The sequence below is a fragment of the Pyrus communis genome, chromosome 7, assembly GCF_041283825.1.
Source record: "Pyrus communis isolate YQ-2024b chromosome 7, ASM4128382v1, whole genome shotgun sequence".
In the NCBI taxonomy this organism is placed as follows: Eukaryota; Viridiplantae; Streptophyta; class Magnoliopsida; order Rosales; family Rosaceae; genus Pyrus; species Pyrus communis.
In genome coordinates, this window is record NC_142571.1 from 25755150 (window position 1) to 25779361 (window position 24212).

A 24212-nucleotide genomic window follows, 5' to 3' on the forward strand; every position below is an offset into this window, starting at 1 on the left:
GGTTTCTTCTCCGGTCTACCCTCGCCGGACTCCGGTCGCTGGAAAACTGGGAAAACTTTGAATTCACTATTCTCCTTCGTTTTTCAACCATTTTCTATGATTCTTGTACCAAAAGAAAGCCCTAGACTAGTAGAATCACGCTACACAACTTTTAAAAGTTAAAAACCACGCGATCATACCTGTCTCAAAACTCAAAACTCGGCCAACTTCGAACCAGGCCTTCCCGATGTCCAACTTCGTCTAACGAGCTACTCCGACGCTCCTTAGGACCTCATTAAGACACCTACGAGCTTAGAAATCCCAAAAACTCAATGTATAATTTTTGCATGAACAGTACTCAAATCGGCCATTGTTGAATCGACGTGAAAACGAAGTATTTCTCACCTGAAAATGGTATGTCTAAGCTCGCCTCGACCTCACGAGTTGAATGGTGTCCTTGGTTTCCTCGATCTGTGATGGTTTGGGTGGTTTTGGTGTTTGTCCGTACGTATGGTGATAACGGGAAGGAAGAGAGAGACACGGGGGAGAGAGACAGAGGGAGGGGAGAGTGACTGTGTGTGAGTGTGTGTGTGTGTGGTCCAACACATGCCACACCACACAAAACACCCATAACGTGACAAAAACGAACTAGGGGCAATAAGGTAATTTCACACATGCGTTTTAATAATCCCGGGACGGGATGTCACATTCTCTAGCATTATTCATAGATTAAATGTGTAGACTAAATTTGCAAACTAAATATTGTGTTACCAACAAAAAATAAACACGTTAATTAACACTTAAGTAATAATCTAATCATCAACTTCCTTTGATAAAAAAAAATAAAAAATCATCAACTTTCTTGTTTTTTTTGTTTACAAAATTTTATCTATAAATTTTGTCTTCTTAGTATGATCCCGTCCAAATTATGACCATAGAAATACTAGTCCACCCTCACTATCCATGTCCATGATTGAACACTCTTGATTGTTAGTGAAATACTATACTTGTGAATATCATTTTCAGATTTGAAAATGATGTCTTAGGATAAAAGGAAAATGAAAACCTTTGTCAATTAGAAGAAGAGAAATGCTAACGAAACTCTTTCAAAAGAGGGATTGTTTATGGGCTTTTTGCAACTTCATTCTTTTTACATAATATTTTATAATATTTATACGAAAATTGATTTTAAATTAAAAAGTAGCCAAAATTTATAGAAAGTCTCACAATGAGAAAATCACCTTAGCATTTCTCCAAAAAGAAAGAAACACTTACATATAAAGGCGTGCAATTATCGTTTCATGTGTTCAAGGAAATGAAAAAAACGTTCATTGGAATTATGATCTTTAGCTTTTTAATTAAACGAAATCAATTCTTTGGTCCCCTTTACAGATGAATAAATGAATCCAAGATTTGATAAGATCTCGTGGTCCTTTTGTGACTTTAAAGCTGGTACAGTACATTTACATATTATAGATTAACGTCAGGGAAATCTCATTTTTTATACTGTTTTAATAAACAATCTCAAAAGACAAGTAATGCATAAAACTAACATTCAAAATAATAAATTGATTAATTAACATAATATGTATACATCACTCGTCAACTTATGGAACATCAATGTAGTACGAAAATATGATCTGCCTAGCCTTTTCCATATATCTATTGTCTATGTATGATCTTGATGCTTGGGATTGTGGTTTCGTAGAGCTGATAGAAAAGAAAGGAAAACGAAAGAAAATTCGGGACCTCAAGTTGAAAATTCACATTCATCACGTTATATATCGTGCAACTAAACCAGTTGTTAAACTAGACATACTTGGATTCTTCTTAATTAACCATATAGTTATCTAAATATTATTGTGTGGGCAAGCACTTGATATATACGATGCGTCAAAAAATTCCCAATGTCCCACATGACTTCATGAGCTCCCCGTAGGTCACGAAACAGACCTCCGACTCCTATATTTTTCATGTTTAAATCCCTTTCACTACATAAACTTTGCCCAACTAGCTACCGTTTTCTCTTTCAATATTCAACATTTTTATCGTTTACATCACGTATAAAAGTATCTTTTCTTACCAGACACTTTGTATACAATTTTGTAACGTAATGCCAGTTTGTTGTTTTGTGTAGGGGTGGATTTCATATGATTACTGTACCAAAATCCTCATACTAATTATCATATCAAACTTTTGGTTTGGCAAAATCTATTACCATTACCATGCCAAACTTTCGGTATGAGTATCCACCGCGGTATGGTATTGGTAGTGGTAATTGCCACTTTTTTTGGTCTAAAATCATTTTTTCCCCAACCCAATTCAAGGGCAACCCCTCCCTTTCTTCCACCGTCCGTCTTCTACTTCTATTGGTCACTAACTATGAAAGGTATGAGTGTCCATCATGGATGACTGTGTTCTTGACATCAATTTAATTTTCCTTTATCTTCTTCCATGGATAACTTTACATGGAGTATTATAAGTTATATGGTTTACAGGACGAGCAAAAGAAGGCGGGAGGTTTTTACTCATTTAACTTTTAGAGGTTTTATTACTTATTTAACCTTAACATGTTTTTATCTAAAAAACTTGAATCTTTAACACTGGACCTTCCCAATTTCGCCACTGTATGTGTAGATATATACTCATTGTAATATATAACTATATAGTTGAGAGTGAACCATGGAGGAGCATGGAATCGTACCAACTTGGCTGTTGGATCCAATTCCAAAAGATCGGTTTTATGAACCAGCAAAAATATGAGATTGTTTGATGTGGTGGAGCTTCACTGTGGCTAGTGCAAATCTGGATATTACAGCGACCAATCGATGGAGGCTCGCTAGTAGCACATATAGTTGGAGTCGACCGTAATGGGAGGGGCCGGAGGGCCCTTGAAAAAGGACACAGTTTATACGCAAGATCACACTTCCTTGTGCATCTCACTAACACTAGATTAATAGGATTGTCACCTCACACGTGAGATGAGATGTGTTGTGTCGTGGGGGCAATATCATCTACTACAATTGCATGAGCAATGTCTCACGATTAGGGTTTGTAACTTTCTGAAGGGTAGGGTTGACTTTGCATTATCTATATTAACAATTGTATACATGTTATGCATGTGTTTATTAAAATTTATAACAAGAAAAAATATAAAATATTCATTAAAGCTTTTGACGACCTTCAAACAATTTTTTGTCATTGAAGAAGTTGTTCGTATCTTTAGCAACTATTTTTGGATAATTATTTCGTCTAAAAGTTTGTTTGTTTTGGAAAAAAAAATGGAAGAGAAAATAGGGGCAACTAATAGGTTACTTACCTATGAGGCTTTGAAAAAAAAAGTAAAATTATTTTGTGTTTTATTTACTATATTGCCATAACTTTTATTTTGGTTTTGTTCTTTAGCTTGTTGACGGGATTAATTTGATCTTTTCATTCGATTTTAGTTGATAAAGATATTTTTGTTTTTGTTTTTGTTTTTTTTAAGGTAATACAATATCTTTATTAAAAACAACCCTCAAGGGGCCAAATCATGGATGAGTACAACCGTAAGGAAATCTGGAGCTTCCTCGAACCATACTTTTGAGTCATCACTAATTAAACTGGACTTAGCTAAAAAATGAGCTATTCCATTACAACTACGAGGAATATACAAAATCGTATGAGACATCAAATCTTGGATATCCTTAGCTATAAATCCAAGACTCAAGAGATCTCCAATACTATCCTTACAACCTGCCACCACTTCCATGGAGTGATTTTACATCATCGGCCTAAGCAATCGTGGCCGTTGGATGAGTAGAGTTTTAGACCGTTGAGATGACTTTCAAGTATTATTGAGGGATAATATTGTGGTTTTAATCATAATATTATCTCTTAATATATATTAGATTATCTAAGCCTAAAATTAGCTATATCTAGCTGGTTGTTTAAAGATAAGTGATGAGGCAAATCATATTTCCAACTTGGAGGTACAGTTCAAATGGGTTTGGGATGTTTGTACGACTCATGCGGCAATACAAATTACGAATGAATTAATTTCATTTAAAATCAATGCTTGCATTGGATAAAGGTGAAATGATGCAGTAGGTGGATGATGGTGATCAGGATCACATCGTGACATTTGATTTGCAAATGGTTTGCATGGATGAGACGGCATGAAAAAATGAGCTTTTTATGATCTCTACGTGGAAGTTTAATGATTATCTGGAATGGTAATTCCAAATGCATGCACTTGGACATGAATATGGGTCTAAACATTGCGCGGTTATTTAAAATGCTATGGAAGAGTTCCATGTGCTTGTAAATTGATCTGATTGCATGGTTATCATAGCTGGACGACAGTTATCAAAGTGTGTTGCTCATTTGGAATAATATTCATAGGAATATTATTTATTCCGATTGGATATTCCTAAGTCACGGCAACAAATTCACAGCGTGTTCATCAAGGCACGTCCCTATAAATACAAAACGACAGAGGACATTCGAGGGATCTCCAATTCAACACACAATTGCCCTGCGCAAACCTCTCAAACAACTTGAGATTTTTTTTTATTTTCTTTTTCCGCCAACACAACTTCAGTTTGGATAAACAGCAATGTGAAGGCAACCGGCGAACATCTTCAGTTTGGATAAACAGCACTGTTGCCGTAGAATCAGCCAACCGCGAAGCACCTTCAGTTTGGATAAACAGCACTGCGTCAAGGCTGACTGGTTATCTATCTAAGTCTCGATCGAGAAAGATTTTCGAATCCTTATTGACAGAGGTCATCTCATTAGCCTTCTCGGTGAAGTGAAGTGTTACGAGGTTACTACATTCGGCACCCTGAGAGCCGAATTTGATATTGAACTTCGTAGAACTAGCAGCCTTGTCTTCAGGCTCGAGAATCCAAAGGTCGAGATTTGTTCCTTCCTCAGCCGCAATCGCAAGATAAAGAAGTCAGCAACGCGCTCAACGCAACATCAACAAATTTTACTCCTCGGCCGAGCTCGTCCGACGATTTGGCACGCCCCGCATTCAACCGAAGGACGTAGTTAGCTTATTAGTTACTCGGCCTGTGCGCCACGTAGGTTTTGTAATTTTTAGAGTCAACATTTTGGCACGCCCAATGGGACACATTTCTAAAACTACGAAGTTCACATGATATATCAAGATTCCAATCTGGCTCAACGTAGCTGATTGTACGAGCACCTAGAGGAATTGAAAAAACACAATGAGAAACGAAAAAGATCTTTGGAAGTGGAAAATGTTCTTCGTGGCCATAGATAGATGCAAAAGTCATTCGCTTACATGTTGAGAATAAAAACTCATGTTACCTTGCAAGAGCAATGGGTAAATGAAGATAGGGCTCGATTTAATGCATGGCTAGATGGAGAATATTTTCCATACGTTTTCGACTACAAATCGATTTCAGTTGAGGAATGGTTGGTTGAAAAGATAGAGGGGCAATTTTCCGCTCCGGCCATAATCAGACATCGGCCTAAGAAAATTGTTAATTTGGCTGAAGAACAAAGGCCACCTATTTTTTCGGTCGAGACTGAAAGTGTGGTAGGCCTGGAAGAAAATGTTCAAGTTTTTGAGCCAAAAATTGACTCAGAAAATGATTCGTCAGAGGAGTGTTCCAATGACGAACAAGACCAATACACGACTTCAAACCATAAAACCACATCAATTGATATGGTAATTGGAGACATGGTTTTAGATGTCGAAACTATGCCAATTAACATGGTTATTGGTGATAAAGCCGATATAGAGAAATCTAATTCGACTAAGTTGTTTGAATTAAAAGCCGAAATAATGCCTGTCAAAACAAAAAGGTCATTCAGCCATTAAACCTTTTGGCCATGGTGCTCGGTCATGGGATTGACATGGTAATGGTGCTCGGTCATGGGGGTTCAGTTTTTCCACTCGGCCGTCACACACATTCAAGGAATCTCCTTGGAAAAAAAAGAAAAGTCGAAAAAAAAAGATATCTGTTCGTCATGGCCGAGGATTGATGTTTCAACAGGATGGAGTCGACAGTTGGAGTTATTACAAAGCTTTTAGGTGAAGTGTTTGCCAAGCCTAGTATAGAAATGATGGTACCCGAATGATGGTAAAAAAGCCTAAGGGCGTCTGAAGGTACTTCTTCGCCATGGTTATTGTGCTGATGGTGTTCTAAGTCGGCTATAGAGCCGACGGTGATGTCAGCCATATAGCCGACAGTGATGCTAGCCGAAAGCTTATATGTATTAGCCGCATTCAAAGTTCCTCGTGTTGTTGGGCTACCAAGGAAAATTCGTTCTACTATAAGTGCATTCATGCTTGGAGTTAGAACTAAAAGTCGGTCACAAAGGGTGCATGCATTATGGGCAACCACATATAGTTTTGCTCTGGGGCAGTTCTCAAGTCCAAGGAAATTGTACTTCGGCCGAAAGAAGAGTTGTGAGTTTGACATCAGTTCAATGACCAAAGGTTGTATGTCGAGGTCGATGACAGATTTCTCGACCGATAAACTTGAAAAAGTAGGCCGTCCTAATAATTTGGAAATTCTTCGGCCAAGGTGAAAACTTGAGCAAGACTTCCCTGGGTGTCTTCGGTGAAGAGGCTTCGGTAGTCATTTGAATTCAATATATTTTTCGATGCCGTTGTGCTTGTGATCAGTTGGAGAAATTAATTTCCTTGAACATTCGGCTTACGAGCTGAAGGTCAAGGAAACTAGGGGGCAATGTTTGGATCCGATTTTACATCATCGGCCTGAGCAATCCTGGCCATTGGATGAGTAGAGTTTTAGACCGTTGGATGATAAAGTGGTTGAGATGATTTTCAATTATTATTGAGGGATAATATTGTGGTTTTAATCATAATATTATCTCTTAATATATATTAGATTATCTAAGCCTAAAATTAGCTATATCCAGCTGGTTGTTTAAAGATAAGTGATAAGGCAAATCATATTTCCAACTTGGAGGTACAGTTTAAACGGGTTATGTTTGTATGACTTATGCGGCAATACAAATTACGAATGAATTAATTTCATTTAAAATCAATGCTTGCATTGGATAAAGGTGAAATGATGTAGTAGGTGGATGATGGTGATCAGGATCACATCGTGACATTTGATTTGCAAATGGTTTGCATGGATAAGACGGCATGAAAAAAGGAGCTTTTTATGGTCTCCATGTGGAAGTTTAATGAAGATTATCTGGAATGGTAATTCCAAATGCATGCATTTGGATGTGCATATAGGTCTAAACATTGCACGGTTATTTAAAATGCTATAGAAGAGTTCCATATTCTTGTAAATTGATATGATTGCATGGTTATCATAGGTGGACGACAGTTATCAACGTGTGTTGCTCATTTCGAATAATATTCATAGGAATATTATTTATTCCGATTAGATACTCCTAAGTTACGACAACAAATTCACAGTGTGTTCATCAAGGCACGTCCCTATAAATACAAAGCGACAGAGGACATTCGAGGGACCTCCAATTCAACACACAATTGCCCTGCGCAAACCTCTCAAACAACTTGAGATTTTTTTTATTTTCTTTTTCTGCCAACACACCTTCAGTTTGGATAAACAGCACTATGAAGGCAACCGGCGAACATCTTCAGTTTGGATAAACAGCACTGTTGTCGTAGAATCAGCCAACTGTGAAACACCTTCAGTTTGGATAAACAGCACTGCGTCGAGGCCGACTGGTTATCTATCCAAGTCTCGGTCGAGAAGGATTTTCGAATCCTTATTGGCAAAGGTCTTCTCATTAGCTTTCTCGGCGAAGTAAGGTGTTACCAGGTTACTGCATTCGACACTCTAAGAACCGAATTTGATATTGAACTTCGCAGAACTAGCAGCCTTATCTTCAGGCTCGAGAATCCAAAAGCCGAGATTTGTTCCTTCCTCGACCACAGTCGTAAGATAAAGAAGTCAGCAACGCGCTCAACGCAACATCAACAAATTTTACTCCTCGGTCGAGCTCGACCGACGAGTTGGCACGCCCCGCATTCAACCGAATGACATAGTTAGCTTATTAGTTACTCGGCCTGCGTGACACATAGGTTTTGTAATTTTTAGAGTCAACATTTTGGCACGCCCAATGGGACACAGTGCTAAAACTACGAAGTTCACATGATATATCAAGATTCCAATCTGGCTCAACGTAGCCTATTTTACGAGCGCCTAGAGGAATTGAAAAAACACAATGAGGAACAAAAAAGATCTTTGGAAGTGGAAAAAGTTCTTCGTGGCCATAGAGAGATGCAAAAGTCATTCGCTTACATGTTGAGAATAAAAGCTCCTGTTACCCTGCAAGAGCAATGGGTAAATGAAGATAGGGCTCAATTTAAGGCATGTCTAGATGGAGAATATTTTCCTTACGTTTTCGACTACAAATCGATTCCATTTGAGGAATGGTTGGTTGAAAAGACCGAGGGCCAATTTTCCGCTCCGGCCATAATTAGACATCGGCCTAAGAAAATTGTTAATTTGGCCAAAGAACAAAGGCGACCTATTTTTCGGTCGAGACTAAAAGTGTGGTAGGCCTGGAAGAAAATGTTCAAGTTTCTAAGCCAAAAATTGACTCAGAAAATGATTTGTCAGATGAGTGTTCCAATGATAAACAAAAGCAATACACGACTTCAGACCATAAAACCACATCAATTGATATGGTAATTGGAGACATGGTTTTAGATGCCGAAACTATGCCAATTGACATGGTTATTGGTGATAAAGCCGATATAGAGAAATCCCATTCGGCTAAGTTGTTTGAATTAAAAGCTGAAATTATGCATGTGGGGCATAATAATTGTTCAACACATTCGGCGGCCGAAAATGAAAAAAATTTCGCCAAGTTACAAATATTTGGAGAAAATTCTTTATTCGGCCTAGAGCGAAATCAATTTAAAAATTTTGATATAAAAAGATCTCGGCTTGGAATAAAGCATCGTTGACCTCCTCCTGATTATGGTTCGGCCACTTTTATTTTCATTTGCTACTAAAATATATATATATATATATATATATATATATATATAATGAATATATTTTCTTAAACATACGGCTATGCAAGCCGATGTAAAGAAATAAGGGAGCAGTAAGTGGTGTACTCAGCTTAATCATTTAATGCATTCGCCGAGAAAAGATAGTGTGCCTACATTTGCATGGGTTTATGGCACATGAGCATGTAGGCATATCAAAACAAAAAGGTCATTCGGCCATTAAACCTTTTGGCCATGGTGCTCGGTTATGGGATTGACGTGGTAATGGTGCTCGGCCATGGGGGTTCAGTTTTTCCACTCGGCCGTCACACACATTCAAGAAATCTCCTTGGAAAAAGAGACAAGTCGAAAAAAAAAGATATTCGTTCGTCATGGCTGAGGATTGATGCCCCAAGATTGATGTTTCAACAAGATGGATTCGACGGTTGGAGTTATTACAAAGCCTTTAGGTGAAGTGTTTGCCGAGCCTGGTATAGAAATGATGGTACCCGAAGGATGGTAAGAAAGCCTAAGGGCGTCTGAAGGTACTTCTTCGCCATGGTTATTGCGCTAATGGTGTTCTAAGTCAGCTATAGAGCCGACAGTGATGTCAGCCATATAGCCGACGGTGATGTTAGTCGAAAGCTTATATGTATTAGCCCCATTCAAAGTTCCTCGTGTTGTTGAGCTACCAAGGAAAATTCGCTCTACTATAAGTGCATTCATGCTTGGAGTTAGAACTAAAAGTCAATCATAGAGGGGGCATGCATTATGGGCAACCACATATAGTTTTGCTCTGGGCCAGTTCTCAAGTCCAAGGAAATTCTACTTCGACCGAAAGAAAAGTTGTGAGTTCGACATCAGTTCAATGACCGAAGGTTGTATGTCGAGGTCGATGATAGATTTCTCAGCCATGTATTTCTCGACCGATAAACTTGAAAAAGTAGGCCGTCCTAATAATTTGGAAATCTTCGGCCCAGGTGAAAACTTAAGCAAGACTTGCCTAGGTGTCTTCAGTGAGGAGGCTTCGGTAGTCATTTGAATTCAATATATTTTTCGATGCTGCTATGCTCGTGATCAGTTGGAGAAATTAATTTCCTTGAACATTCGGCTAACAAGCCGAAGGTCAAGGAAACTGGGGGGCAATGTTTGGATCCGATTTTACATCATCGGCCTGAGCAATTGTGGTCATTGGATGAGTAGAGTTTTAGACTGTTGGATGATAAAGTGGTTGAGATGATTTTCAATTATTATTTAGGGATAATATTGTGGTTTTAATCATAATATTATCTCTTAATATATATTAGATTACCTAAGCCTAATATTAGCTATATCTAGCTGGTTGTTTAAAGATAAGTGATGAGGCAAATCATATTTCCAACTTGGAGGTACAGTTCAAACGGGTTTGGGATGTTTGTACGACTCATGTGACAATACAAATTACGAATGAATTAATTTCATTTAAAATCAATGCTTGCATTGGATAAAGGTGAAATGATGCAGTAGGTGGATGATGGTGATCAGGATCACATCGTGACATTTGATTTGCAAATGGTTTGCATGGATGAGACGGCATGAAAAAATGAGCTTTTTACGGTCTCCACGTGGAAGTTTAATGAAGATTATCTGGAATGGTAATTCCAAATGCATGCACTTGGACGTGAATATGGGTCTAAACATTGCACGGTTATTTAAAATGCTATGGAAGAGTTCCATGTGCTTGTAAATTGATCTGATTGCATGGTTATCATAGGTGGACGACAGTTATCAAAGTGTGTTGCTCCTTTGGAATAATATTCATAGGAATATTATTTATTCTGATTGGATACTCCTAAGTCACGGCAACAAATTCACAGCGTGTTCATCAAGGCACGTCCCTATAAATACAAAGTGGCAGAGGACATTCGAGGGATCTCCAATTCAACACACAATTGCCCTGCGCAAACCTCTCAAACAACTTGAGATTTTTTTTATTTTCTTTTTCCGCCAACACAGCTTCAGTTTGGGTAAACAGCACTGTGAAGGCAACCAGCGAACATCTTCAGTTTGGATAAACAACACTGTTGCCGTAGAATCAACCTACTGCGAAGCACCTTCAGTTTGGATAAACAGCACTGCATCGAGGCTGACTGGTTATCTATCCAAGTCTCGGTCGAGAAGGATTTTCGAATCCTTAATGGCAGAGGTCATCTCATTAGCCTTCTCGGCGAAGTGAGGTGTTACCAGGTTACTACATTCGGCACCCTAAGAGCCGAATTTGATATTGAACTTTGTAGAACTAGCAGCCTTGGCTTCAGGCTTGAGAATCCAAAGGCCAAGCTTTGTTCCTTCCTCGGCCGTAGTCGCAAGATAAAGAAGTCAGCAACGCGCTCAACGCAACATCAACAAATTTTACTCCTCGGCCGAGCTCGACCGACGAGTTGGCACGCCCTGCATTCAACCAAATGACGTAATTAGCTTATTAGTTACTCGGCATGCGCGCCACATATATTTTGTAATTTTTAAAGTCAACAGATATATACACACTAATCAAGCTATCTATGCAGATGATTTTGATGAGAACATGGGGAAGGTGGATCGAATTTTATTATTGAAGCACACAAATTCAACAACAAAATCCACGTTTTGCATATTTGTGCTCTGCCGTCCAATTTAGACCATCACCCACCATTTCAAAGAAAACTGCGACACAAGTACAATTCATTGCTTTGCGGTGAAATATTGGGCTTTTATACCAGATTATGTGGTTTCCTAAGTTTTATCATCATTTTATGTTTTAAGAATAATTTTGGTATTTTATTTTTCTTTATGTGAACTCCTAAAAAGACAAGAGATAAGAGACATCATATAAGCATACTTTAGAGTGCTATGTTTAGTTATTTTTCATATTATTCAATCAATAAACCTGGAATAGGATCCTCTCCAGATCCATCTTGTGGGGATCCTAGGGATCCCCATATTCTAGTCGTTCATCGTATATCGTGCAATCAGTTTTCGTCAGGTACTATTTGTGTTTAATTTTAAATAAAAAAGGTCAAATAATTTTTTACCACACAATACACGATGAATGACTAAGATGTGAGGATTCCTAGGATCCCCACAATTTGGATCCGGATGGGATCCATTCCAATAAACTTTGAGGTCTTCTCGTATTTTTTTAGTGGAAACCAGTTCTGTTATCCATTATATCCATTATAAGGTTATCCCTTGATACCATTTGTTTGTTATGAATTAATTACAAAACCACAATCATATAATTCAAATGTAATAATAATAGTTAAGACGTTAATCAAAATTAACATGTTGATGCACCCTCTAATATAACTATATAAGTAACTTTGTATGACCTATCAACAAATATGCCTATTTTTTAAATAGCAGTACTCATCCAATGTGATTCCATCTAGTTAATAATTGTGATCCATACAAATATTCTAAAACAACAATGATGAGGATATATAGTTCATAAGGAATGACAGATGATCTCTGGAAAAGAAAGAACTGCCATGGATCTAACTACAAATATTTAAGATATATTTAAAAGTGAGAGAGCTTGCTTTGACATCGATCAAACCAATGAATTAATGGGGATTGAAGAATGTGTGTGTTGTATGGGTTCGTACAGTTGAAGTGATCACCAAAAAGAGTAGGGAAGCTGGCACAACACAAACACATGCATAATGGGATTCTGTCATGAAAAGCTTGACATATACCAATATATAAAATCTGTGGTTTTGTGAGTGCTTCATAGGGATCATTATCTCATGAGTCTGTGACTTGTCCACTGGGTAAAGATCGATCGAGCCAAATGTTCCTTATGGGGACCATGTGGATTGAGTGATGTGTTATCATCACCTCATTTTTATTAAAGTCCAAACCCTATAATTGCATCATACTGATCATTATTTGTATGCACGTGTCCGCTTTATCTTTTTAGAAGCTTCATTGTGGGGTTCACACCCACCGTGGCTGCAGTCTGCCGGGAGGAGAGTTCAGATCAACTTAGTAGAGGTTTAGTATGTGTCAAACATTTGGAAGGGGTGGGACAATTAGCGTTTAGTAAGTATTATGACATCCAATTTGACAACATTAAACCTCAACTTAAGCAAATTATTAACTGATTATTTATTGCCGCATTCTATCTTCTCAGAAACTCATGTTAGTATATTACTTTAAAGATGACTAACTTTAGCAGATAAGTTGGAATCTTTTTTCTTGTAAATTAATTATAATTGCTATATAAGTAAAGGAATTTATCAAACATTTATGATAAGAATCAAGCTTGATTAATTTGGTTTCAACGTCGTCCAGTCCATCAACCCCTTGAATCTTACTATCCCTCAATCCCTTTTTTTTTTCCTACAAAAATTAGTGGCAAAACCTAAATTAAATAAAATTTAATGAGAATATAATTCAATTTATTAAGTGCTATATATATATGTACTTTAATATCCTTCCTTACTTGATGTAGTGTGTGTGTGTGTGTGTGTGTGTGTGTCTATATATATATATATATATATATATGGGTTGTGTAGTAAGATATGAATCAGAAAATGGTACAAACTTATTTTTGGGTAGAGATGAGTGTTGTTCTTACACCACGGCATATGTTTAAACCTCGTTGATTCCTTAATCTAACATCTAATCTAACAAATCTATCGTTTAACGAAAAAAAAAAAAATTGGTACAAACTTCGGATGGAGTTGGTATACTCGTAACTTGCTTATCTTCCCAACTCATAATTAGAAATAGAGTAATGCTAGGTAGATAAAATTTGCAAATCAAATGATCAATCACAAATAAAAACTAAGCAGGTTAAGCAACACTTAAGTAATAATTCAATCATTAACTTTCATGTCATTTTGTTTATAAAATTTGATCTACAAATTTAATTTTCTCAGCATTACCTTTAGAAATATTAAAAAAAATTTGCACCACATGAAAAATGATTAATGGCTAAATTAAACAAATTGAATTTGGTTTAGGAATCATACTGATGTTAAAGAAATGTTTTCTTATGTTTTATGTGCGTTGGTTTATTATTATTAGCTAGCCTTCCACATGGTTAGGAGGGTTTCTTTAACAAGCTTAATGAAAACCATTAATTTATTATTGTTTGCGAGTATATACTATGATGAGGAAGGTTTTGCGCTTAATAATTCCAAGCAGTACGCTGTGTAAATTGAAACCAATATACTTTATAGTAGAACAAATAATGTATTTTTGTGATGAGATTGATATTAGTTACGACTAGCTTCATTTTTATGGATTTTTTATTATTTCTCAACAATAAAGTGTATTTAAATTTACGTTTGGGTGATCCTAAAAACTTATAAGTCTACAATTTTAATTGGGTAGCTATATCAAAACACTTATTTTTATTTCTCACACAATCCTTTCAAATTTCGGCATTCGAATCAAATGAACTGAAAGAGAATAATGAAAAAAATTTTAACAAAAATATGTAGAAGGTAAAAATAGATGAATAGAACTATCCTTTTAATTTTTCTCCTAATACTTAATAGACAAGGATTGTCTGCCCTCCACTTCCTGTGCATCCGTTCTCTCTTGTTTGTATGGTCACGGTTAAACTACGTTAACATTTTATATTACTATTTATTTTTGTCTTATTATATTTATAAGAAAAACAATATAAAATATTGATATAACTTAATCATGACCACACAAAGAAGGGCACGGAAAATGAAGGGCAGACAATCCTTATCCATACTTAATCCTTAGATCACCATCTTTTGTCGCTAATCCATTATCCCAATCAAACGGCCAAGACAAGACATGGACACTGCAACACGTTCACACCATACCAATCACCACATGAAGCACGCTGCAACTAACAACCCTCTCCTTTTCCCACTCCATACTCTCCCCAACAAAGTCTCGCGACTCTTATCCCACAGAGACGCAGAAGGGGAACGATATCGTTTTATGAAGAAAAAAAGGAAATAAACTATAAAAAGCTGTCAGATGCTAAAATATCCTACATTAATTTCTTTCTATCCTCTCTTCCCCTCCTTTAGATTCTTATTTAGAAATCAGATCCATCGATCCATTTGTCGATTCTCGAAACCATCCGTGTGCTTCCGCCACCACCCTCCATCTCTTTCCATACCCCCCACTCTTTCCTTTTTCTATATATGCCCACCTCCCATACCCAAATATATACATACAAATATATATACACACACTTTGAGCTTGTAGAGAGAGATAGAGAGCGACTGTGTGTGTCTACCCAAGTATTAAAAACTCCATGGATTTCCTCTTCTCATTTTTCTTGGTTTTCTCTCTCCTTTCAACCCTAGTTTTTATTTTTCTCAGAAAGTCTAGGTGCCGGAGGCTGAGGCTGCCTCCGGGGAATCTAGGGTTACCATTTATAGGGGAGACTCTGCAGCTCATCTCAGCCTACAAGACTGAGAACCCCGAACCGTTCATCGACGAGCGCGTGAACCGGTTCGGACCCTTATTCACAACTCACGTGTTCGGAGAGCCGACCGTGTTCTCCACCGACCCGGAGACCAATCGGTTCATCTTGCAGAACGAAGGGAAGCTGTTCGAGTGCAGCTACCCGGGCTCCATAACCAACCTTATGGGGAAGCACTCTTTGCTGCTGATGAAGGGCAGCCTCCATAAACGGATGCATTCTCTGACCATGAGCTTTGCAAACTCTTCGATCATTAGGGACCACCTTTTGGACGACATAGACCGGTTGATCCGGCTCAACATGGATTCCTGGGCCGACCGGATCTTTCTCATGGAGGAGGCCAAAAAGGTAGGGTACAAACTTTTCTTTTTAAGATAGGATTAGGGCATGTTCGGAATTCGAAATTAAGACCTTAAAAGATAAAGTATTAATTTTCTTCACCAAGTTAGAAATAGAAAATGGTGTTTTCTTCTTACATGTTAAATATGGGAGGTATTTCAGTTCAGAACAGAGACACATATGTTCATGGTCTAAACGAATAGCGTACAGCTTAGTATTCTGGACGATTAAAAAAATCTCCCGTTAAATAGCGGAGTTGGTGAACTTTTCTTGCTTTTCTTCTTGTTGTCGTTTATTGAGTTAAATACAAAGATGATATTTGGACACTTAAAATCGATACACTTATTAATTAATTAGTATAGGTGGAGATCACGTATAATTATATGAGGAAAATCCTTTTTCTAGGAATTTCGTAATCTGACCGTTTATCGTACATCGTGCAGTTAATTTTCGTTAGATACTATTTATATTTAACTATCGTGCAGTTAACTATCGTACATCGTGCAGTTAATTCCTAGGATCCGTAGTAAAAGGATCCGGTGAGAATCCATTTTCATTATATGATATGAGTGATTCATACTAGAGAATTTTTTAGATTAGAGAAGCGACAGTGTTCGAATTTACGTCGTAATGCAAGAGCAACATTTTTCTTTACCACTATAATAGAAGGATACTTGCAGATAATTTGTTTGAGAATTTGTCAATTTCGTGCATCCGACTAGTTTTATTATAAATGCAAAAGTGATATTTGACGAACTTGTTTTTTTCTTATTCCTCAAAAAGTAAAGGACAAAGGTAAAGTTTGTCTAGAATGTTTTAATAAAAAGTGATTTTCAGAATTAATTGTATCACATTGGTTGGTTTAATTTGATTAATTAATTTATAATGGTTATGCTTGGGTTCACCGTTCATGTCAAAGAGAAATGGAGGTAACTAGATCCAATGAAGAGATTTTTCATTATGCTCAGAACACAAAGCGCTACATCATATGTTATTATATAATTAGAGAAACACTTGAAAAAAAAAAATTGAATCGGATGATGACATTTAGTATACCGTTCGTGTTCCGAACACACTAAAAAATTTCTCGATCCCTTAGATTGGGTTAGATACATGTAAGTGAAATTAAGTAAACGGCTGCGAAGAAAAATAAAACCGTTCCCTTGAGCCATCATTTTCATGCTAGCTCATATACTTCTTGATTTATATTTTTTATATCCTTTATTAATTATAGTTTACGTTAGTTAATTAATTATTTAATTAAATTACGTGCAGATAACTTTTGAACTAGCAGTGAAGCAACTCATGAGCTTTGATCCAAATGAATGGACCGAGAGTCTAAGAAAGGAGTACGTCCTACTAATCGAAGGCTTCTTCTCCGTTCCTTTGCCTCTAGTTTCCACCACCTACCGCCGGGCCATTACTGTAATTTCCTCTCTTTTTCTTGCGCGTTGATTTATTGCGTAAATAGAGTAATGCTATTTGAAAACACATTTAGAGTATGTTAGCAAGTGCATCAAATTAATATTATTGTAATTAATACTAATTAGTTAATCAAATGGGAATTTGAACTTGAAGGCTAGGACAAAGGTGGCGGAAGCGTTGAGCTTGATAGTGAGGCAGAGGAGGGAGGAGAGCGAAGCCGGGAAGAGAAAAGAGGACATGTTAGGCGCACTTTTGGGCGGAGACACCGCATTCTCCGACGAGGAGATTGTGGATTTCTTGCTTGCTTTGCTGGTGGCCGGCTACGAAACCACTTCAACAATCATGACACTTGCCGTCAAGTTCTTAACGGAGACACCTCTGGCCCATGCTCAACTCAAGGTGCCATTCTACCCACATCCTTTTTCTTTCTTCTCTTTATTTGCCTAGTGGGGACTGCCAGTCTTGCAACTCCTATCATATGTTCGTGTTACTATGTTAGGCATTTCAACATCCACATTTTTCTTATCTAAATCCTCAACCATTCACATTGTTTGGATTAGTTATTTTAGATAACTATGGATGTGTAATTGATTAGATCCGTATTTACGTACTTAAAATTATTTAACTTAATAACGTATCCTTGTAGTCATTTAGTACTACAGTCTAGTGGTATTATTCTTCACTTGTAAGTGAGAGGTCTTATGTTCGAATCTCGCCAAATGCTAGTTTAAACCATATCATTGCTAACCTATTGTGAGACTAAATCCACCCCCTTCCCTTTAGTGTAAATAATATTATTTTTTAAAAAAATAAAACATATCCTCGTAAATATGTAAACTAAAAAGATTGTCGCATGTGATGTGTGTGCACAAAATTAACAGATAAACCTTAGTCAGTCGCTCTACTACCAAAGCATGTATTACTCATTTCTTACATAATGTACCATAAATTCAGGATGGTGAAATATGTACTCTCGTTTTCTACTTCAGCATTCTTCCTCATGTTGGTATCTATTCAATTTATTCAATCTCAGGATAACGAATCAAAAAAGAAGTGTCCGACCGTAAGGAGAAGTTCAAAAATTACTTTCCTAATTTTAATCCTATAATGACGAGATTGCCCTAGCGAAATGAAGGAAAATGTAGCGTAAAGTGTTGGTAGGTTGTCAAAAAATAAAGTAAAAGTAGAGAATGTAAAAGTCAGACAACATTCTGATAAAACCAACGGACAAAATGATGGCATGTCCTTTCCCTTCCCTCCCTTACAAACTGCACACTTCACTGTGCTGTAAATATTGTCGGATTCTCGTCAGATTCGGTCTTTTGACCACATCGCCTCTTTGCTTCAGGTGCACCAGGTTTGGGAGGGTGTTTCGTCATTTTACTTGCTCCTACCTTATGGCTTTTGGACCCTAGGGTCCCAAAGCTGGGCCATTGGGAATCGGGTGGTTCTGATTTCTAGGACCTCAAAAATCCAACGGTGTAAAGAGTGGTAGGGGGTTGGTAGTAATGGAGTCAGCACACTAGCTTTGTTACCATTTTTCGATTCCTAGAATTGTTTTGGTGTCTCTGCACTCGTGTGATGTTCCAAACTCCACCGTCGGATTGTGTCCTTACCCGAAAGTTCTAGGACCGGCTCATAGTCTGGACTAAGATCTAGAACAGTGACAAAAAATTTAACGTTGAAGTATCTCAATTCGTGCTATGCGCCGGTCCATACTAGATAAACTGGTCATTATCTTTCTTGAATAGACGGAGTATTTTTATTTCATTATATATTTTGGGTGAAAAGTATGTTAAATTGCTAATGAAGTTTTGAATCCACGTTGCAGGAAGAACATGAGCAAATTAGGGCGAAAAAGAAGTCGTCAAAGCCTCTGGAATGGAGTGATTATAAGGCAATGCCATTCACTCAATGTGTAAGTACTGTTAATTCTAATATCTAGAAATTACACTTCGTTTAAACTCTTCAGTAAGTTGAGGTACAACGTCGGATTTTAATAACGAACTATTAAATCGCATGAGGTGGTTGTTTAGATCCATACAATGTGCCAAACGTATTTATGACTTGCGGGACTCTAATTCTTCAAAGTTGATCGACTTTTTTGTCTATGTTTAGGTTGTCAACGAGACATTGCGAGTTGCAAACATAATTAGCGGGATATTTAGGCGGGCAATGACGGATGTTCACATTAAAGGTAACAACCTTCGTACCACGTAAATAGCATGCATTCGAAACTAAATATTTGACATGTTCTTGATGGGTGAAAATACTAAAAACAGGATACACAATCCCTAAGGGATGGAAGGTATTTGCATCATTTCGTGCTGTACATCTAGACCAAGATCATTTCAAGGACGCTCGAACTTTTAATCCATGGAGGTGGCAGGTACTTAATTATACATCTCTGCCTCTAATAATTATGTTTACTCATGCTTTTATTTATTTACTTTTTTCAATTTCTAATTAATTATTATAAACATGATTTTGTAGAACAAATCTGGTCCGACCACAAGCCCACCAAATGTGTTCACACCATTTGGAGGAGGGCCAAGGCTGTGCCCCGGCTATGAGCTTGCTAGAGTAGAAATCTCCGTCTTCCTTCATCACTTAGTCACTCGTTTTAGGTATGCAAAATACAACGTAAACCACATAAATAGAATCAGTAACAAATTTTTACTCAGAAGTAAAACTTCAGGGACACTAAAATGGTAATAAAGCGGCATGAAACAGTGTTTTTTGTATACGGGTTATTGTCTGTTTAGTTTTCCCGGTTCTAGTTTTGAGTGAACATTTGCAACTAGTTGTATTTGCGCATATTTCCCGTCAAACTAACTATGCTAATTGTTCATGTTAATTTTGGCAGTTGGGTTCCTGCCGAGGAAGATAAGCTGGTGTTTTTTCCGACGACGAGGACGCAGAAGAGGTACCCGATCAATGTGCAGCGGAGGAACAATGTGTCATATGGGCAATGTAAAGAGTAAAGTAGTAGTAGAGCTGTAATAACCTTTGATCTCCAACCCAATAAAATTTAGGGAGTTTTAACGAAAAACTCACGGTATTGTTTACTTTAACGAAAAATCACATTTTTACACTAAAAAATCAAACATGGTACTATTCATTTTACCTTTATTTTGTCTTTATCATTAAAACTCAAAATTTTCAAGTCCTATTCGTTAGTTTTTCTTAAAATTTATTTAATTAATTAATTTATGGATTAGTTTGTAATAACCTTTAGGTTTAGTAGGTGGTGATCGGAGAATTTGCAGGTCTTTTAGGTTTTAGCCCATCTTAACGCGCTTTAATTATTAAAAAGGAAAAAGATAATCGACACAAAAACTATCCATGAATAAGTGTAAAATCCACGCGAACTTTCCTCTTCGATCCCTTCTTCTGCTTGTGCCTGGCACACCAGCGAGAGATTTTTTCAAGCTTCAAAATTATTACACTTGGCGTGCCGAGCAATACCGTTCAAAATGGCACCGTCTTTAATAAAAGGACATACCGTGCACCGCCATAGGTTCAAAACGTACATCCGGGTTACCATAACTTAATCACAGATTCAGAAACAAAGTAGGTCTCAGCATCTTTTCGAATTCTCAATTGAGCAGTGAAAGTTTCTCAAGTGAGGATTTCAGATGGGAGACTTGAGATTCTTGCACAGGATCTTTCCTCCTTGCTATCGGCCGACGTTGGTTTGATGCATTGCTTTTCGGCGATTGTGTGTGCCTTCTCAACCTTGCAGTTACAGCGTTGATGGAAGAACGCAATTCATCCAATTCAACTCCTGAGAAGTGGTCTGCTTAGCAACAAAAAACGTATGTTAAAAGTGAACAAGTAGTGCTGGCCATGCAAGATATGAAACCACCAGAACCAAAAATGTAAATCATGACGATTTGGGGAACCTGTAAAATGGGAAAACAGAAAATTACTGACTACGAACTAGTGCATAACTCCTAAGCGCATTTGTCATGGAAAAAGCTATATCAGTACAGTAATTGTTGAAGAACAGGTCATTACCAAGCTCCGACTTGAACTCCCGCTCAGCTCTCGATGGTGGTTTCTTATGAGGCCCAGGCAAGTTCCTCAAACGTTTCAAGTGCTCCTCCAGAAGATTGTGCATCTGGATTGCACTATCAATGCTGTCCTCCAATTTTGATTGTTTCTCCTAAACTTGCGAAAGCCTCTGTTGTGCATCACCTAGGCGAGCATGCTGGTCATCAATGATCCTCTTCAAGATGAAAATTGGAGGAAAAGTTCATAAAGCAACAAAAAAGGAACAATTTCCCGAAAGAAGGTAGTTTTGACACAACTAAACATGGTTTGTATGTGTGTTGCTTGGCATCTTCTTACCTTATATGCATACTCTGCATAATATTCATGAAAGCTTCTGAAGTACTCATGAAGCTTTGGTCGACCTTCAATAGAATCAGCAGAAAAAGAACGCAACCTTGGTGAGCTCTGAGGAAGAAGAACCACCTTAAGTCCAACTAGGAGTTCTTTGCTTATAAGATTTGGCATATCTTTCTCGTTTGGTCCTTCAAGGCAAAGAAATTTGTTCTCCATATCGACTTGAAGAGGAAGCAATAGGTTCCAAGCCTTCACCTCCAGCACTATAAATTCTTGCAAAACAGTGAGTCCCACAATCCATGAACAGCCAAATGAATCTGATAATGACACAAAACCTGATAGCGGAGATTGCGAGGGGTCGTCTCCCTGGCATGTGCTTAGAACAGGATGCACTGAAGGAGTTCTCGTGGTCTGGTTCTTGCCACTAATATGACTTGTAAACGTAAGATAATGCAACACTATTGAATCTAACCCTCCATCATGAAGGGTGTTAATTCCTTCCAACATCAGGGGATAAGTAAACATCCTAATAAGAGAACCACTCTTTGCTTTCCTAGGCAGAGCCAGATCCACAGTAGCCAAGCTCAACAGAAGGGGAGGAAGCCCCAACCAAAGAGTACTATCAAGAGTTGATCAAGTTCACAGGTGATAGCAAGGGAAGGGGAGATAACTTTGACATCGAGGGAAGGGAACACAGGCTAGCACATGAATTTCCAGAGCAAGTACTCGGATAAAAGGCACAAACTTGTCATCAAAATCTAAAATAAAAAATCAGGATGATAACTTTGATAGCGAGGGAAGGGGAGATGGGAACAAAATAAATATTATTGTGTTCCAAGAGAAAGATCAGAAGAGGACTCCCCATATTTTGCGCCTTACTATATTTTTTTTCTTTCTTTCTAAACTTTTCCATACTCTCTAAGTGCAGGTATTGCAAAAGAAGTTAATACATAAATTAAGCATGATTGAACATGTCAATGTATAGTCTAAACCACCATGACAATTTATTCCTAGCTAAAGCTGCTTTCTAAGACAACCCAAAGAACGTGTTTTAAGATGAAAATGAAAAATAATAACGTATTGCCATCTTCCGATAATACCTGCAAATGGTTGCACTGTCTTTGTTGGAAGTCCGCCCATAAGGGTACATAACTGATAGACCACTCGAACCAGAAAGGAGCAATGCTGATTCATCCCTATTGATCCATATTTTATGAACCGCAAAGTCGAGGTTTACATCCGGTTGCAGTACCTATCAAATTACGAGCATCATCAACAATGCATTTAAAAATAAGTAAGAAACATATCTCGCAATCATCTTTAAGAGCAATTCCACCTCCTAAAGATTTTACGTCAGCACCCAGTCCATTTATCCACTCAGTGAACAAGTAATAGACTACAATGAACAATAATAGGCTAAAGCATATCCACCCCTAAAAAAATGCGCTGGCACAAACAATCTTCACACCTAGAAAATGAGCTGGCACCCAACCCATTTAAAATATTTTAAATTTTTTTTATAAAAGAATAAATAAATAAAATAGTTTTAATTTTCGATAAGATTTGGGGGAAAAACGTGGACCGTTAATCTATGATCGGATGGTACAGATCAAAACTGAAATTCAATTTTTTTACCGTTGGAAATCCAACGGTCTAGAAAAACTAACCGTTGGAAATCCAACGGCAAACAGTGGGCCACATCACCACCCGGGGTGAGATGTGAGTGCGCCTCCGCCACGAGCCCCGCCTCTGAACGGCTGTCAGGTACTCGCGGCCGCGTGAACGCCACGCGCCAGGCGCAAAACAAAAAAGGGACCGGTCCCTCGGTCAGTCAAGTTTGGGTTGGCCTGAAGACCCGTTTGGGCTGGGTGCCAGGTAAGTTTGTGGGCTGGAGTGGATTGACTGTGTCCCAGCCTGGTTTTTTATCTGGGTGCCGGCCTAATGTGCCTCCGATGGAAGTGCTCTAAAAGAATTCTCTTTTCAACTATTTTTCAATTCTTATACAAAATATAGGTTCAAAATCATCACTTTCTGTTATCATCAAATCCAAGCAAGGAAAGTAAATGCAATTGCTTTCTTATCCTTCAATTTTCTCAGTAACCAAACAGAATATAATAAATTGAAGTTAAAAAAAAATGAGGGAAATAGAGGAAACCTTGGAAGGCGAAGCAGCACTGACGGAAGTCGGGTCTGGTTCGCCGAATGGATATCCGATGAAGGCATAGCTTATCGGTGTCCCAGAAGTAAAGCCGAGACGCTCCGTCCCAGGCCAAGAGATTTCTGGGCGCCCGAGCTGCGGTCGAATCGTGGACCGGAGAGGAGGAGAAGACCGGGTGGTTCTGCAGCGGGACCCACTCCACTTCGTCTCTTCGGGGCGTCGGAGCCCGGCCCGGCTCCGGTTCCGTCGCCCGCAGGTCGAAGTTGTACCTCATTTTCCATCAGTCCTTTTCTTTCGAGCTCTGGAGTTGCGGAGGCTCTTTTCGCACTGGTTTTGCCTCAAAAAACTACGACACGGGGTTAAACAGAGAGAACGACGTCGTTTGTTTTGCATTGCACGCGCGGGGGGGAGGGGTGGGGGAATATAGAAGCACGCTCTTCATTTATAACGCGCCACCCGCCACACGAGCCGCGCGCGGCACCAATAAAAAAACAAAAACACACTATACATTTTGGAATTTGAATTTAAAATCTATCTCAACGTTGAGAAGAAAAATA

At 38.0% G+C, this 24212-nt stretch overlaps 2 protein-coding genes across 3 annotated transcripts; one reads left to right on the forward strand and one right to left on the reverse strand.

The window, feature by feature from the left end:
* The first annotated feature begins 14747 nt into the window (after positions 1–14747).
* Positions 14748–20199, forward strand: CPD (Cytochrome P450 superfamily protein). 2 transcript variants are annotated; one of them, XM_068472921.2, is made up of 8 exons: positions 14748–15731; positions 16998–17147; positions 17301–17546; positions 18979–19065; positions 19266–19344; positions 19430–19536; positions 19641–19774; positions 20014–20199. In XM_068472921.2, the coding sequence occupies exons 1-8, from the start codon at positions 15213–15215 to the stop codon at positions 20129–20131; spliced, it is 1440 nt and encodes a 479-aa protein (XP_068329022.2). In that variant the 5' UTR covers positions 14748–15212; the 3' UTR covers positions 20132–20199. The 2 variants fall into 2 exon arrangements, with proteins under 2 accessions (XP_068329022.2, XP_068329023.2); XM_068472922.2 differs by lacking the exon at positions 19641–19774 and having other exon boundaries at positions 14847–15731.
* A 275-nt stretch (positions 20200–20474) lies between these two features.
* Positions 20475–23925, reverse strand: LOC137734461 (nuclear pore complex protein NUP88-like). Its single transcript, XM_088696707.1, has 5 exons — positions 23653–23925; positions 22598–22749; positions 21501–21921; positions 21168–21347; positions 20475–20946 (listed from the first exon to the last, which is right to left on the reverse strand). Exons 2-4 carry the CDS (start codon positions 22645–22647, stop codon positions 21243–21245), a joined length of 576 nt encoding a protein of 191 aa, XP_088552833.1. The 5' UTR covers positions 22648–22749; positions 23653–23925; the 3' UTR covers positions 20475–20946; positions 21168–21242.
* Positions 23926–24212: the final 287 nt, after the last annotated feature.